At 36.9% G+C, this 15,525-nt stretch overlaps 1 protein-coding gene across 23 annotated transcripts in view; it reads right to left on the minus strand.

The window, feature by feature from the left end:
- The window catches only part of LOC145895996 (uncharacterized), a 100,709-nt gene that overhangs the window by 5,230 nt on the left and 79,954 nt on the right, over positions 1-15,525 (minus strand). For all 23 annotated transcript variants that reach the window (XM_082984787.1, XM_082984774.1, XM_082984786.1 and 20 more), the window contains 37 exons: positions 9,764-9,924; positions 9,586-9,649; positions 9,211-9,383; positions 8,941-9,004; positions 8,391-8,566; positions 8,158-8,221; positions 7,915-8,090; positions 7,782-7,845; positions 7,522-7,697; positions 7,228-7,291; positions 6,949-7,139; positions 6,588-6,651; positions 6,242-6,411; positions 5,917-5,983; positions 5,689-5,858; positions 5,377-5,440; positions 5,039-5,223; positions 4,907-4,979; positions 4,637-4,809; positions 4,457-4,526; positions 4,223-4,395; positions 4,101-4,170; positions 3,763-3,938; positions 3,571-3,634; positions 3,162-3,346; positions 3,025-3,097; positions 2,651-2,835; positions 2,361-2,442; positions 2,121-2,296; positions 1,990-2,062; positions 1,676-1,851; positions 1,484-1,547; positions 1,075-1,259; positions 939-1,011; positions 565-749; positions 275-356; positions 35-210 (listed from right to left, as the gene is read on the minus strand). In XM_082984787.1, the coding sequence (XP_082840913.1) occupies positions 35-210; positions 275-356; positions 565-749; positions 939-1,011; positions 1,075-1,259; positions 1,484-1,547; positions 1,676-1,851; positions 1,990-2,062; positions 2,121-2,296; positions 2,361-2,442; positions 2,651-2,835; positions 3,025-3,097; positions 3,162-3,346; positions 3,571-3,634; positions 3,763-3,938; positions 4,101-4,170; positions 4,223-4,395; positions 4,457-4,526; positions 4,637-4,809; positions 4,907-4,979; positions 5,039-5,223; positions 5,377-5,440; positions 5,689-5,858; positions 5,917-5,983; positions 6,242-6,411; positions 6,588-6,651; positions 6,949-7,139; positions 7,228-7,291; positions 7,522-7,697; positions 7,782-7,845; positions 7,915-8,090; positions 8,158-8,221; positions 8,391-8,566; positions 8,941-9,004; positions 9,211-9,383; positions 9,586-9,649; positions 9,764-9,924 (4,607 nt within the window). The remainder of the gene's footprint in view (positions 1-34; positions 211-274; positions 357-564; positions 750-938; positions 1,012-1,074; positions 1,260-1,483; positions 1,548-1,675; positions 1,852-1,989; positions 2,063-2,120; positions 2,297-2,360; positions 2,443-2,650; positions 2,836-3,024; positions 3,098-3,161; positions 3,347-3,570; positions 3,635-3,762; positions 3,939-4,100; positions 4,171-4,222; positions 4,396-4,456; positions 4,527-4,636; positions 4,810-4,906; positions 4,980-5,038; positions 5,224-5,376; positions 5,441-5,688; positions 5,859-5,916; positions 5,984-6,241; positions 6,412-6,587; positions 6,652-6,948; positions 7,140-7,227; positions 7,292-7,521; positions 7,698-7,781; positions 7,846-7,914; positions 8,091-8,157; positions 8,222-8,390; positions 8,567-8,940; positions 9,005-9,210; positions 9,384-9,585; positions 9,650-9,763; positions 9,925-15,525) is intronic.

Here is a 15,525-nt window from a genome sequence, read left to right on the forward strand (position 1 = left end):
AAAGCTACAACATACAAATTCTGTGAGATAAAACCTGAAGTTACTACAGTTGTTTCCTTCCTGGCACATAGTTGTCCTGCAGTGCAGCTAACAGTTTCCGACAATGTTCCGGTAGTTACTGATCCACTTGCACAAGTCAACGAGCTTGCTAAGTTTGCTACAGTATCTGTATTGCATGTTTCTCCATTGCAGCAGGCTGACACACAATCTCTATTTATTCAACACACAAAAAGTTACTTGTTTGGCTAACTAATTATAAGTGTTGAATACTTACTGTGCATTATTGCAAAGTGTAGAACAGTCTGTGTCTGCTACTTGGCATGCTCCGACAATATTTACTGTTGTACTTCCTGCAGCTGTTAAAAAGTTGTGTAGGGGTTGCAGCAAAAAAACATTTCCCCTCAAACTTGATTTTTATTGATAAGTAACTCTAAAAACATTTCTTAAATGTCTGTCAGAACTTGGCCACATGAGGCGCTATTGAGTACAGTGTGTTCACAGTTGGTCTTATGGAGTAAACCAGAATATTCATAATTTTTACTGAAACAAGTTTACCACATTAACCTGTGGTTGTTGTTTCTATCCGTGAGCAGATATTTGTTGGACCATCGCAGTGTTGGAATGTATAAGTCACTGCTGCAGCATTCACTTGGTTCACCGTGCCCACAAAGCACTTTTTGGCAGTTTGTTTGGCAACGGTAAGCGTGTTACAAGCATCTGCGTCATTGCAGCATGCAGATGTACAACCACTACAAAATACACAAGTGGTGTACTTATCCAACAATAAATATGTGTTTATCTTCAGGTGAAATAGTAATATTAGCTTGTTTCAAGTGACAATATATATTGTGCAAGTTTGGAAAGTATTTTTCACATTGTTTAGGTGAACAGAATTAAACTTTTTAGATTTGTATTAAAAAAATCAATGCCTGTCTCACGTTGTTGATCCACAAAGTCCAGAATCACATTCAGTTTGTGTTTGACACGTCCCAATCGTTTCCAAATTATTTCCTTTACGTAATAAAATAAAATTTAATTGAATGCACTTGTATCTCTGCAGATTACATTTTGTACCTGAAAGTGTTTCTTTTCTGGCGCAAACTTGACCTGCAGCACATGTTGATGTTGCACTGAGAACTCCAGCAGTTGGGCTTGTAGACATAACTGTACCTGTTCCACATCTTAGTATGTTCTTCATGTTACTAACGGCAACACTGTTACACTGATCAGCATCTTTGCAGCAAGCTGACACACAGCCACTAAACAGCAAATGACAAATACAAGTTTCTTTTGTTGAAAAAAATATGTAGCTAATATAGCTTGTAATTAATTTAATTATATGGACAGTACTGTCATTATCAATAAAAAAAATAACATGTTATAGTTACCTGTAGAATATTTCTCAAATTTTTGCCATTGTATTAAAAAAACTTTGTGCTTTTTAAAGCCAAAATTTTATGAATGACCAACACAGAAAACTTACGTCACTCCAGTACAAAGTAGATCGCATGCATCTTGGGTTTGGCATGATCCAACTGTTGTGGTTGCTGCAGAGGAAAATATTTATATTCACCGAAGATTTGTAAAAGTTTTTATGAAATTGATACATTTCATGGCAATACAAGTTTAACAGAAACTTTACAATTATCTGATCATCAAATACACATTAAGTTACTTCCTCCTGATGTGGTTTCTTTCCTTGCACAAAGTTGGTTTGCAGAACAAGTTGTCGTCTGTGTGAGAGTTCCATCAGTGACGGAGCCAGAGGAACATTGCAAGATGTTTGTTATTTGTGAAACTGTGTTGCTGTTGCATTGATCAGCATCGTTGCAACAAGCTGATACACACCCCCTGTCAGGTTTGAATAAGATGGTGGTAAAGCAAACATGGATGTTGCCATAAAAAACTAAGGTAGATTTTTAAGTGTTTGAAATCTTACACTTGCAATATCAACAATATCCATAAAAGTGTTGCATCTCAGAAACTCACACTGTGTTGGCACAAAGACTGTCACAGCCCGCTTGGGTTGAACACATTCCAACAGTCGTAGTTGTTGTAGAACCTTCGTAACATAACAGATGTAAAAAAAGCTACAACATACAAATTCTGTGAGATAAAACCTGAAGTTACTACAGTTGTTTCCTTCCTGGCACAAAGTTGTCCTGCAGTGCAGCTAACAGTTTCTGACAATGTTCCGGTAGTTACTGATCCACTTGAACAAGTCAACGAGCTTGCTAAGTTTGCTACAGTATCTGTATTGCATGTTTCTCCATTGCAGCAGGCTGACACACAATCTCTGTTTAATCAACACACAAAAAGTTACGTGTTTCGCTAACTAATTATAAGTGTTGAATACTTACTGTGCATTATTGCAAAGTGTAGAACAGTCTGTGTTCGCTACTTGGCATGCTCCGACAATATTTACTGTTGTACTTCCTGCAGCTGTTAAAAAGTTGTGTAGGGGTTGCAGCAAAAAAACATTTCCCCTTAAACTTGATTTTTATTGATAAGTAACTCTAAAAACATTTCTTAAATGTCTGTCAGAACTTGGCCACATGAGGCGCTATTGAGTACAGTGTGTTCACAGTTGGTCTTATGGAGTAAACCAGAATATTCATAATTTTTACTGAAACAAGTTTACCACATTAACCTGTGGTTGTTGTTTCTATCCGTGAACATATATTTGTTGGACCATCGCAGTGTTGGAATGTATAAGTCACTGCTGCAGCATTCACTTGGTTCACCGTGCCCACAAAGCACTTTTTGGCAGTTTGTTTGGCAACGGTAAGTGTGTTACAAGCATCTGCGTCATTGCAGCATGCAGATGTACAACCACTACAAAATACACAAGTGGTGTACTTATCTAACAAGAAATATGTGTTTATCTTCAGGTGAAATAGTAATATTAGCTTGTTTCAAGTGACAATATATATTGTGCAAGTTTGGAAAGTATTTTTCACATTGTTTAGGTGAACAGAATTAAACTTTTTAGATTTGTATTAAAAAAATCAATGCCTGTCTCACGTTGTTGATCCACAAAGTCCAGAATCACATTCAGTTTGTGTTTGACACGTCCCAATCGTTTCCAAATTATTTCCTTTACGTAATAAAATAAAATTTATTTGAATGCACTTGTATCTCTGCAGATTACATTTTTGTACCTGAAAGTGTTTCTTTTCTGGCGCAAACTTGACCTGCAGCACATGTTGATGTTGCACTGAGAACTCCAGCAGTTGGGCTTGTAGACGTAACTGTACCTGTTCCACATCTTAGTATGTTCTTCATGTTACTAACAGCAACACTGTTACACTGATCAGCATCTTTGCAGCAAGCTGACACACAGCCACTAAACAGCAAATGACAAATACAAGTTTCTTTTGTTGAAAAAAATATGTAGCTAATATAGCTTGTAATTAATTTAATTATATGGACAGTACTGTCATTATCAATAAAAAAAATAACATGTTATAGTTACCTGTAGAATATTTCTCAAATTTTTGCCATTGTATTAAATAAACTTCGTGCTTTTTAAAGCCAAAATTTTATGAATGGCCAACACAGAAAACTTACGTTACTCCAGTACAAAGTAAATCGCATGCATCTTGGGTTTGGCACGATCCCACTGTTATTGTTGCTGCAGAGGAAAACATTTATATTCACCGAAGATTTGTAAAAGTTTTTGTGAAATTGATACATTTCATGGCAATACAAGCTTAACAGAAACTTTACAATTATCTGAACATAAAGTACACATGAAGTTACTTCCTCCTGATGTGGTTTCTTTCCTTGCACAAAGTTGGTTTGCAGAACAAGTTGTCGTCTGTGTGAGAGTTCCATCAGTGACGGAGCCAGAGGAACATTGCAAGATGTTTGTTATTTGTGAAACTGTGTTGCTGTTGCATTGATCAGCATCGTTGCAGCAAGCTGATACACACCCCCTGATATGAACAGATATATTTGGTTTTGCTGCAGGAAGGGTTTCAGTGTTTAAAAATTGTTTTGCTTCAAAAGTTTTTATCATTATGATGGATGAAGAAGTTTATATTTTACTTAGTGTGTTTGTGCACAGAATACTGTCCCCAAGTGGCCAATTTACTTACACTGTATTTGTGCACAGACTGTCACAAGCAGCTTGAGTAGAGCACATTCCAGCTGTAGTAGTAGTTTCACCTATACAGAAACCAAGATGAATTGTTAAGCAAAATATGGTAGGTTTAAGCACCTGAAGTTGTTTCTGTTCGTGCACAAAGTTCTCCGGTTGAACATGTTGCAATTCCTGCCAGGTTGCCATCTGTTACCCCTGAACCTGTTGCACAGCTTAATTGGTTTCCCTTAATAGTTGTGACAGTTTGAGTGTTGCAGGCATCTTCACTGCAACATGCTGAAGCACATCCCCTGTCAATAGTAACTTGTTTAAATCGTATTTGAGGAAACATGGTGAACAGTCATCACTCACACTGCATCACTGCAGAGAGTATCACAGTTCGTCCCAGATGCTTGACAGGCTCCTTCTATGGTTACAGAAGCTAAAATACATAATAATAATCTCTGTTTGATGTTAAACTGGAAATAATTTGCCCAAAATGTTTCATCTCTTCATGTAAATTATCTTGGTAGAAATTTCCCATAACTTTACCCCCATCCGTTTCAGTCCGGGAACAGACGTGACTGCTGGTTGGACAGTGTTGGTAGGTGTAAGTTGGGTTGGCATCTGATGTTGACCCAACAAAACACTTCCTTGCGTTCTGCTTGGTTACAGTGAGTGTGTTGCAGTTATCAGCATCACCACAGCATGCAGCCACACATCCACTAATAAAAAACATGACATTGTAATGATGCTGTTGCAAAATGTGTTATTTAATTGTGTTGCAAACTTCAGTTTACAACTATTCATGGACATTCTCACGTTTGTCCATTACAGAGATCTCCATCACATGCGGATTGTGTCTCACACGATCCAATGGTCATCAGATCGCTTCCTTTAAAAGTAAAATTATGTGAGAAATATTCTATGGAGGGAACAGAAAGTTGATTCAACCTGAAAGTGTTTCTTTCCTGGCACATAGCTGTCCTGCAGTGCAAGATGTTGTTTCAATAAATACACCAACTGTTGGGTTGGTTGTTGTTAATGTTCCTGTCCCACAAATCAGTTCACTGTTCATAGTTGCAACAGGTTGGTTGTTACAATTGTCAGCATTGTTGCAGCAAGCAGATACACAGTTGCTGTAACAGATAGTTTTTCAAAATTAATAAAATTTTGTGAAAAGCGCAGATTTGTGGGAAAGGTTTTTTATTTGACATTTTTACAACATAAACATCAAACTACTAAAATATACTAAATCATCCTGTGTGTCAGCTCTTATAAAATTTACTTACGTTTGTCCAGTGCAGAGTATGTCACAGTTTTCTTGGGTTTGGCATGATCCAACAGTGGTGGTACCTGTTAGGATTTATGTGTTTAAAGGGTTGTGGTTTAACTCATGGCTTTCATTTGTTCCTATCCCGGATTAAGTTTGATGTTCAGTGTAGTTACGTGATAAGCATTAAACCAAAGCTAACTTTCTGGACATTGATCCATTTTTTATTTACATATTGTGAAGGTCTTGACACTAGAACGGAAACTTCGTGTTTCTTTGGCATATTGTCGCTGAACATAAATATTAGTATGTTGAGCAAACTACATATTACCTCCAGATGTCACTTCTGTCCTTGCACATAACTGAGAAGAAGGGCAGGATATCGTATCAGGAAGGTTTCCATCGGAGACACTTCCGGAAGCACAAGACCGAAGATTTATTGCCGAAACTGCTCTACTGTTACATTGATCAACATCATTGCAGCATGCAGAGACACAACCACTGGAAATATGAAAATGTGAAACAACCCACAAAATATTGTTGAACATGCTTTACTTACGTGGCTCCACTGCACAGAGAATCACAACCAGCCTGATCCTGACATGAACCCACAGTTGTTGTTGCACCTTCAATAATTTGGTTTGTTTAACAGGGATTTAAACAGTAAAGGCATGGAACAACAAGGTTATTTGATTGCACAAATTCAATTATACAGTTAGTAAATTATTGACATTCCTCTATATTAACCAATCATTTTGAATAGAAAATTAACAATTTTACTTGGTTACTTTTAACCATATATATGACCCACATAATCAACTTTTTTTTTTAATGTGTAACTTAATAAGAAGTTTTGCTTTATTTAATGTCGATTTCGCTTAAACCTTCAGATGTTGTTTCTTTTCTTGCACAAAACTGCCCTGATGTGCAAATTGTTGTTACAGTTAATGTTCCATCCATTACAGTTCCAGTAGCACAAGTAACAATGTCCTTCATATTTGCAACAGTATCAGAATTGCAGCCATCTTCGCTACAGCATGCTGATGTACAGCCCCTGTTTAATTTTGTTTTTTAAATGGTAGCTGCATCCCCTGTGAACTTTTCTCAATTTGAGATGAATTTATTATATATATGTATATATAATTGTTTTTTTATTCTTAAACTTTTGTGGTGATTTTGTAAATCTGCAACTGAAACATTGAATTATTTTAAAAGTAGTTTTGCACTCACGTTGCTCCTTCACAAAGTGTTGCACAACTTGTCCCAGCAACTCGACAAGCTCCAACAATAGTTGCTACAAACAACATTAAATGTATGTTAAGATGTACAAAAGTGTAAAATAATTTGTTGCCCCCTCCATTGCAATTGTTTGCGGCTAGTAGCCATGATATTGTGTTAATACACCTTGGCATAAGTGTTTGGATGTTCTTGTTTATTTTTTACCAAATATCTCAAGATTGTTTGCCCAGGAGTTGATTTTTATGACAATCTCAAACCTAACTACAATGTTCCAAACCACGGCATCTTATTATTTAAAGGAGTTTATTTCAAAACTCATTGGAAAATTGTGCACTCTTGTTTGTCAGCATACTTGTAGTTCCTGATATAGTTTCAGTTCTTGAACAGACGTGTGTGCTTGTACCACATCGTTGGAATGTGTACGTGGGAGTTGTATCTGCTGTATCAGTAGCCGTACCAACGAAACACTTCCGAGCAGTTTGTTGGATAACAGTGAGCTTGTTGCATTTATCACCATTGTTACAACATGAAGAAACACAGCCACTGTCAACAAAAAGTTTGTCATAACAAGTAAATGTATGCAGTAATCTGAGTTATATTTTAATGAGACGAGAGTGATGGTTGCACTTACTCTGTGCCAGAACAAAGGGCAGCACAATCTCCCTGAACTTGGCAAGATCCTTCTGTTGTTGTGGCTAAATAAAGTACTTTGGTTGAACCAAGAAAAACACCTTGCATCATAGCATTGAATCGGGTTGATATTTATATGAACCAATACTGCTACATAGCTTAAAATAATTATAAACACTGATAACATCTTGACAACAAATCCCATAAAATTTAAAACTTTCATTTTTTCCTGAGGTGGTGAATTTTATGCAAGTTAGTTTAGGTATGCTTTTGTTTTAATTGGTTTAACACTTACTATCACTTGATGTGGTTTCCTTTCTGGCACATACTTCACTGGCAGCGCAGGTCATAAGTCCTGGAAGGTTTCCGTCAGTAACAGACCCCAACTCACACCGAAGTATGTTTTGCATTTGTGAAACAGAGAAGGAATTACACCCATCTGCATGATTACAGCATGCTGAGGTGCATCCTCTGCAAACAATGTTTTCAAATATGTAATTTATATTTGTGTATTTATTTTGGACAGAAAATAACATGTGTATCTTCCATACTTACACAGTACCGACACAGAGAAAGTTGCATGCATCTTGTGTTTGACATGATCCAACAATTGTGGTGACTGAAATCCATGAAAATATTTTGTATGTGGAAAGATATCTTTGTAAGTTTAATTTAAACTGCTGCTTACCTGATCCTTCCACAGTTTCTGTTCTAGCGCATAGTTCATTTGCTGAGCAAGTTATTTTTTCGGAAAGACTTGCAGTGGTTGTAGTTCCCGATTCACACTGAAGTATTACTTCCATCATTGCAACTGTGCGACTGTTACACAAATCTCCGTCATTGCAACATGCCGAGACACATCCCCTGAGATAGCATGGCATAGTCCATATTTGTTTCACCAAGTAAGTTTATTCATGAGTTTGGTACTTACACAACACCTGAGCAAAGTTGACGACAATTATCTTGAGTTTGACAAGAACCCTCTGTTGTTGTGGCTGAAAAGAAACTGTGATTCTTGTGTGGAAACTTAATTGTCAGTAAATACTTTGCAGGGCTAGTTGTAAGCACATACATTTGCTCACTTACATATTGTATATTACTGCATGCATCAAAGAAAAAGGCCAAAGGGAATACAGAAAAGCTTGGCATAATTCATACGCTTACTTGTATCAACCGTTGTTTCCTTCCTTGCACAGATTTCGTTTGCATTGCACGTGACAATATCAGGAAGGTTTCCATCAGTAACACTCCCAGAAGCACAACGTAGGACTGATTTCATATCAGCTACTGTGCGACTGTTGCAATTGTCAGCATTGTTGCAACAGGCTGATACACAGTTTCTAGTAAACAAATATTTATGAATGTTTCTGTGTTTGAAAACAGTATGCATGCAACTTAAAATATGCAGGATAAACAATCACCTCTTATTTCAACACAATGAAGTCCAATCGTTTTTAAAGTGAAATATTATTTTAGTATATATATTATAGAACACAAGTCTGCTTTTGAAAAACCCTTAATAAGGTCAAGGTTGGCCACCTATATGACATGTGTTCACCAGCATAACTTGACGACAAAATGCACACTATAATTAAACTGTATTTTAAAATTCCCTGGGGTTGTGAGTTCAAACCTCACAGGTAGCTGCTCCAACTTAGCAGAATAAAATGGCTGTGATGCCACTTTGCTATGTTACATATTTGTTACTACTTACGCCACATTAGAGCAAAGCATGTCACAATCAGCCTGGCTTTGACATGATCCTTCTGTTGTTGTTGCTGAATAAATGGAATGCATTCTGATTAATATCTGAAATCTGTTGGAACTTTTAGAGAAAATTTGTACATGTGTTTCTGGTAATTATAATATGATTATCGTCTGGGACAAACACAGAGTTTAGGACAGGTGAACATAATTTTTTTTTACTACATGGCTATGTGCAAATATCACCCAGTCAGTCGCCTGTTTTTTTCTAAGCTCATACTTGAAACTCCAGACTCCTTTCTTGCACATAACTGGTTAGTGCTGCAAGTCACACTACTTGGAAGGTTTCCGTCAGTTGTTGAACCAGAGGCACATCGAAGTACAGTATGTATTTCTGCCACAGTTTGGCCGTTGCACCGATCTGCATCGTTACAACATGCACCCACACAACCCCTGAAAAGTTAAACTAATTTATTTGAAGTTTTATGTGACTTGATGCAAGTGTAACAATAATTTTATGACATTTGTTAAGTTACTTTTCTCACAATATAAAATGTTTGTGAGTATACAAAGCCCCACAAACTGTTGCAGTATCAATGATAATTCTATTTCTTAATCTATTGATAGGTGTAGGGTTTCACCAAATGCTACTTACGCTACTCCAGAACATAAAGCATCACATTCAGCTGCAGTGGAACAAGATCCAACAACAACAGTTCCTGTAAAATATAAAAATTATTGCCACAAATATAATTGAAACAAATTGGCAGAAAATTTACATATTTATTGAATATAATTGCTTGTAAATTGCACTCATAACATTGTTGTATTACCTGTTTCAGTTCTTCCACACAATTTTTCAGCAGCACATGTTGTAACGTCAACCAGTGCTGTGCCATCCGCAGTTCCAGTCATACACATGAGAACATTTCTCATTTCTGCAACTGTTTGTCTGTTGCAGTTATCCTCACTACAGCATGCTGATATACAGCTTCTACAACAAATATAAGTAAACAGATTAATATAAAATGTTTTGTCACAATAACTGATTTAGTTTCTTACGTATCAGTTCCACATAATGTGTCACAAGTAGCAGTCGAATCTTGGCAAGACGTTGTAGCAGTTACATCTGAAATAAAGTTTTTTTCTGTGTTAGTTTGGCAATAAAATGACTGGAAACTGTATTGACTCAAACACCCTTCCTTATTGTATTGTGTTAAAATTATTTTGTTTTTTTATTTTGTACATTTGTATCATTCTGTATGTGTTTTATGGAAACACAAAGAGAAAGTTTGGATGCCAGAAGAACTTACCATTAATGGCATCAGTCACTTCCTTCCTTCCACAAACTTGACCGGTCGTACACTTTGTAACAGTTTGCGTGGCGCCAGTTCCAACAAAACAGAACAGGAGAGCGTTTTCAGCCAATATTTCTGCAACAGTTCCCGAGTTACAATCATCTGTGTTACTGCAGCAAGCTTCTGTGCATGTTCCGCTAAAATAACATGTAGAAAGTTTGTTGGGTCACACAGGATGATCTTTGTTTGTTACTTACGCTGCTTCACCATCACAAAGATTGCCACAGTTTGACTGATCTTGGCATGATGCAGATACATCTGTTGATGTAGAAAATATTTTGATACATTTTCTGAACCAAACTTCAAATTAATTTGGTCATACCTCCCATGTCAACAGCTTTCTTGGCGCAAACTTGATTGGCTGCACATTCTGTTGAAGCTTCATCAGTTCCTACTGTTCCACTCTGACATGACATGACGTTCATTTTAGCGATGGTTTGGCTGTTGCAATCATCCGCATTGTTGCAGCTCTTTGAAACACAGGTACTGAAACATAAAGTGCAAATACCAATTATATTTGTTATTCTTCCCTTGTTTTCTTTGTTCCTACAGAATTACTCACTTTGTTCCTGTTGTGTCATCATTTGCACAAAATGTGTCGTCTGCAGTTTGTAATGATGTCGCGCATCCACCAGCAGTTGTTGTTGTTGGTGTTGGTCCTACATCAGGTTACAACAAGAAGTCGGTTACCACAACATGTTTTTAATTCTCTATATATACCTCTCCTATACTTGGTGAGACAAAATTTGAACAAGAAAACCAAAACATTTAGGTTTGTGGACCCATTGGCTAATAAATATGCTCACTTTAATAGTGTCATAATTTACATTAGGCGGCCTTCAATTTTAAAAAGGCTTTTTTTAATGAATAAATCTTACCAGCAGAATCAGTAACTGCCTTCCTCCCACAATATTCATCCATAGCACAATCTGCCGCTGCATCCAGTGCTTCGTTTTGACATGACACTACTTGTTTAATCCCTGTAGCAGGGCCACCATTGCAATCATCTGCACTCTTGCAGCAAGCTGAATCACATCCTCTGCATAAAACACAACTTTTTTTCCAAATCAGGTGACAAAAAATCGATATTAATCGTTGGTCAGACATTTTAATTCCGGAAATAAGAAAAAGTGAAATTAATTTTAGGTGATGTTTTGTATAACCAGGTTAGTAGTTTTGTTCAGTTTTGTTTGCTTCTCATTTCTGCTCATATAAAGGGCCTACCTATATTTTGCTTTTAACTTACGTCACCCCAAAACACAGATTGTCGCATGCTGCCAAGGTCTTGCATGATGCAACTGATTCAATGGTTATGCTGCTGTCGGCTGAAACAAAGTAGATTTTAGTTCACCGGATTTAAACTTCACCTTTCTTGGCTTAAAACAAAACATACAATTTTTTCCAGTTTGAAATTATTTTACTGTATTTTTGTGGATTGAACAATGTAAGTACTTGTTTCTTGGATATAATTTACCAGATGTTGTGGTATCAGTTCTTGCACACTGTTCATCATTTGGACAAGTTGCCGACACAAAAGTATCAGATGTGGTTGAACCGTCAACTACTGTTTTTGTGCCAATTTTACAAATCAAGCCATTGGCGAAATATAAATTCACCAGTAATGCTGTGACCATATGAGCCACAAACTTGACACTGCACATATTGGTATATTGACTATGCCACAAAAACCTATTGTTCTATATGTGCTTTGTAGAAGTTCTGAGACTGGTTGATAAATTTTCTGGAACATAGTCAGGTCCTGTCTTTATTATATGCATTTCAGTGGTATTTTGGAGGACATTGTGTTTGCAAACGGTTGTTTATTAGGTTTTATAGCTTGCAACAATGTCGAACTTAGTCTAATATAAATTTTAGTGTTATCATTTAATTGTATCAATATCAATGTTAAATTGTAATGTTTTTCTTTTTTTTAAAGATTAGTCTTGAGTACAGATATTTGGTAGGACTCATTGCTGACAGTAAATTACTCATCACATATCTCAATGCTAGCAGCTGAACTGTTTTCAAGCTAAAAAAAATTGTTTAATAAATCTGCTGACAAAAATCTTTGCCCTACAACACATAAACCAATGGTTTCTCAGGTTTTCATCTAAAATTTTGTGCAAACTCATTTGTATCTTGTAAAAGTTAGACATGTCCCTTAGGTTTTGTTGCCTCAGCTTCACTACACAAAACATCACCTCTACTAACTAGTCGCTCAGGACTGGAATGTCATATTCTTTGTAAAGATGTTTTTAGAAACATGTCAGGTTATGACATTTGATATTGTGGGTGTGTTTCCATTACATGTCTGAGTATTCATTTCAATTATCTCAATTATGTGTTTCTAGATTTTATTCCACATTAAGCTCCATTCAGACAAAGGTTAATTAAACCAAATGTCGACATCATGTAAACTTTGTAATTTAATCCCCTGTTTCAGGTTCCGATGTTTCGTAATCACAGCATTGTATATTAATACACAACAGTGTACATGGAAAGATTTGTAAATGTCAACTTAAACATTCGTCTGCTTACAACTTCCTAAGAATGATTGTGGATTCAACTTGTAACTTGATATCATTCTTTTGTTTGTGAAATGTTGAGGCTCTTTAGGTTGAGCTGACTTTGTTTATTATGAACTGGCAAGTTTCACAATGCCTGTACAGAATTTACGACAAACTTTAGGCAAAGTAAGTATGAGGTGAAAGACAAAAAAACTATACCTATACACATGAAGTAAAGTCTGATATCTGTTGGCCATTTTAATACCCCAGCATATAAGTGGAAATATGGAAATATGGAAATATGTTGATAAAATTTAGTTAATTTTGCACCTTTGAGTAAATTTCATTCATTCCCTGTTGTTTTGCATGCAGTTTCCTGTGTTTCACATAACACCACCATAGCAGACATGTGTTGTGTTGATGTAAAGGTTTAATGACTTCTTGGTTTTCCTGACTAACAATCTTTCCACTCATTGTGTTGTAGAGATGAACAGAACTAACTTGTAGTGTCTGTAGAAATTTGGTTGAGAAATATAAGACTAAAGGACGCATATTGGTATTTCTATGAAAATAAGTTTTGGTGCTGGGAAATGCCCACCGTGTAGACCTTTGTCACAATAGAAATTTTACGTCACAAAGCAAACCAGTGATGCATAGGGCTCAATTTTTCAGTTGAATGAGCGCACATGCGTGTGCTGTTGTCATGGCGAATTTTAGGGTGTTTGGGGCGGTTTTAGTGGGATTTTGGGCTATTTTAATCAGGTAGTTACTTGATGGAGGTTGCTGCTGAAAATTATGGTGAAAATAAAGCACAAAATTCAGGCTGTATTTGTGGAAAAATGAATCGTTTAAGTGGCTCATTTGTGATTTTATGAAAGATCCATCCCATGTCTACAAATTTTGGTCAAAATTAGTCACTGGCAAAATGGTTTAGCCACCCCCTGGGGGCATTTGCCTCCCTGGTTAGTCAATATTTTGACAAAAAAAGCAACAAAAATTGGAACTGGATTTTGCAGAAAAATTAATCGTTCAACTACGCGCTCATTTGCATTTCCAACTCTTCTCTATGCAATGGCATCAAATTTTGCTAAAAAAGTGCCAAAACCCTTCCCCAGGGCTGTTTGGGGCAGTTTTACAACGGTTTCCAGGGTAATTAGTCAGGCAGTAAATTGGTAGAGGGTGCTGTTGAACATGTAGCTGAAAAACTACCAAAATATTGAGGTGGATTTTGTGGAAAAATGAATCACAAAAAGTATGCTAAATTTGTGATTTTCTGTTAGTCCCGACCATGGGCGTATCCAGGGGGCGGTCCGAGGGGTCCGGACCCCCCTTTTGTGAAATATTTTGGTCTTTAATGATAACTAAACAAACGCCATTGTATTTTTTTTGTCAAAATCCGCGTGAAAACCAGAAATTTTCTTTGACGTTGACCTAGAAACCGCATCGTGCATTCGCCGTTGTTTCCAAACAGGGAGCATTGTTACCGAACACTTTGCATTGTTACCAAACATGTTGCATTATTACGAAACAAGTGTCATTTTTCGTCAGTTCACGGACGAAACGTCGGTGGCCACGTTGTAATGACAAGCGGTTTATTTGCGTGAAAGTCAATTATTTTAGTTGTTAAACTTTCTATAGCGTTACACAATTGCGCAAGCCAGAAAGCCACCGTTTATGTGACGATTGGCGCGAACACCGGCGTTCGTATTTTGCGATGTTTGTACCAGAAGGACTGGCAGTTTGGCGGTAAGCCTTTGCAAAACCCCAATGTGCTGTCTTAATGCAGCTGCAATCAATTTTTTTTCTGTTAATTGATAGTAGTCCCCCTTAGTGAGTCATCAGACCCGGCAATTGTTTTTGGCAAACAAGAGAAACTGTCACCAGGTGCATGAAGGCAAATGACCTCTAAAGCTCAATTTGCAAGATTTAATTGTGAGATACGGCCTGAACCGTCCGCAGATTCTAGAATGTTTTTCATAATAAAATTTGTGGCACATGACCTTAGTATGGACGGAGTAGGTAAAATCTGGCAAAACCCTTATCGAATAGAAAGTCTCCCCTCCATGGATGATGTGAATAATAGACGCACCCCCACAACACCAAAAATACCAAGGGGTCGTACCGATAAAAACAACATCAACCAATCACTTTATTTATTGCTGGTTTTCAGCATGGAGTGAATAAGGACAACTTACAACATCGACTTATAGTTGAATATTGGTGATGTTGACAGGCATGTTTTCTTGCAGCTCTTCTGGCGCTCATTTGCAAAATCAGTTTTCCTGACTCGATATAAAGACGTTGATAAGCTATACTTGTAGTAAATATCACGCCGGGACTCCTTGCATTCTTCCAAACGATCCGTGTATACCGAATTAACTTTTGAACTCTGGTTAAATACGCGAGATACAATGGATTTTTTTAACAGTAACCTGGAAACTAAAGCACTAGATTTGTATCAAGTCTTGCGTAACATAACTCTGCACTTTCCAATGCACCTTAATCAGGTACTTGGGTGATCCATGCGATTCGCTTAAAATCATATTTGGATGAAACAACTCCCCTTGTCAACATTTGTTTCTTACGATAATAAAATGTTCTGAAAGTGAATCACGGACTGTAAGTTGTAGATATCAAACCTGTTATTGACTAATTCTGTTGACTTGAACTCACTTATCTCTATTGGAACCAAATCAGGCGTCGACAACCTTTGAACGCAATTTGCCTGAA

The sequence above is a fragment of the Ascidia mentula genome, chromosome 3 (genome assembly GCF_947561715.1).
Source record: "Ascidia mentula chromosome 3, kaAscMent1.1, whole genome shotgun sequence".
Lineage (NCBI taxonomy): Eukaryota > Metazoa > Chordata > Ascidiacea > Phlebobranchia > Ascidiidae > Ascidia > Ascidia mentula.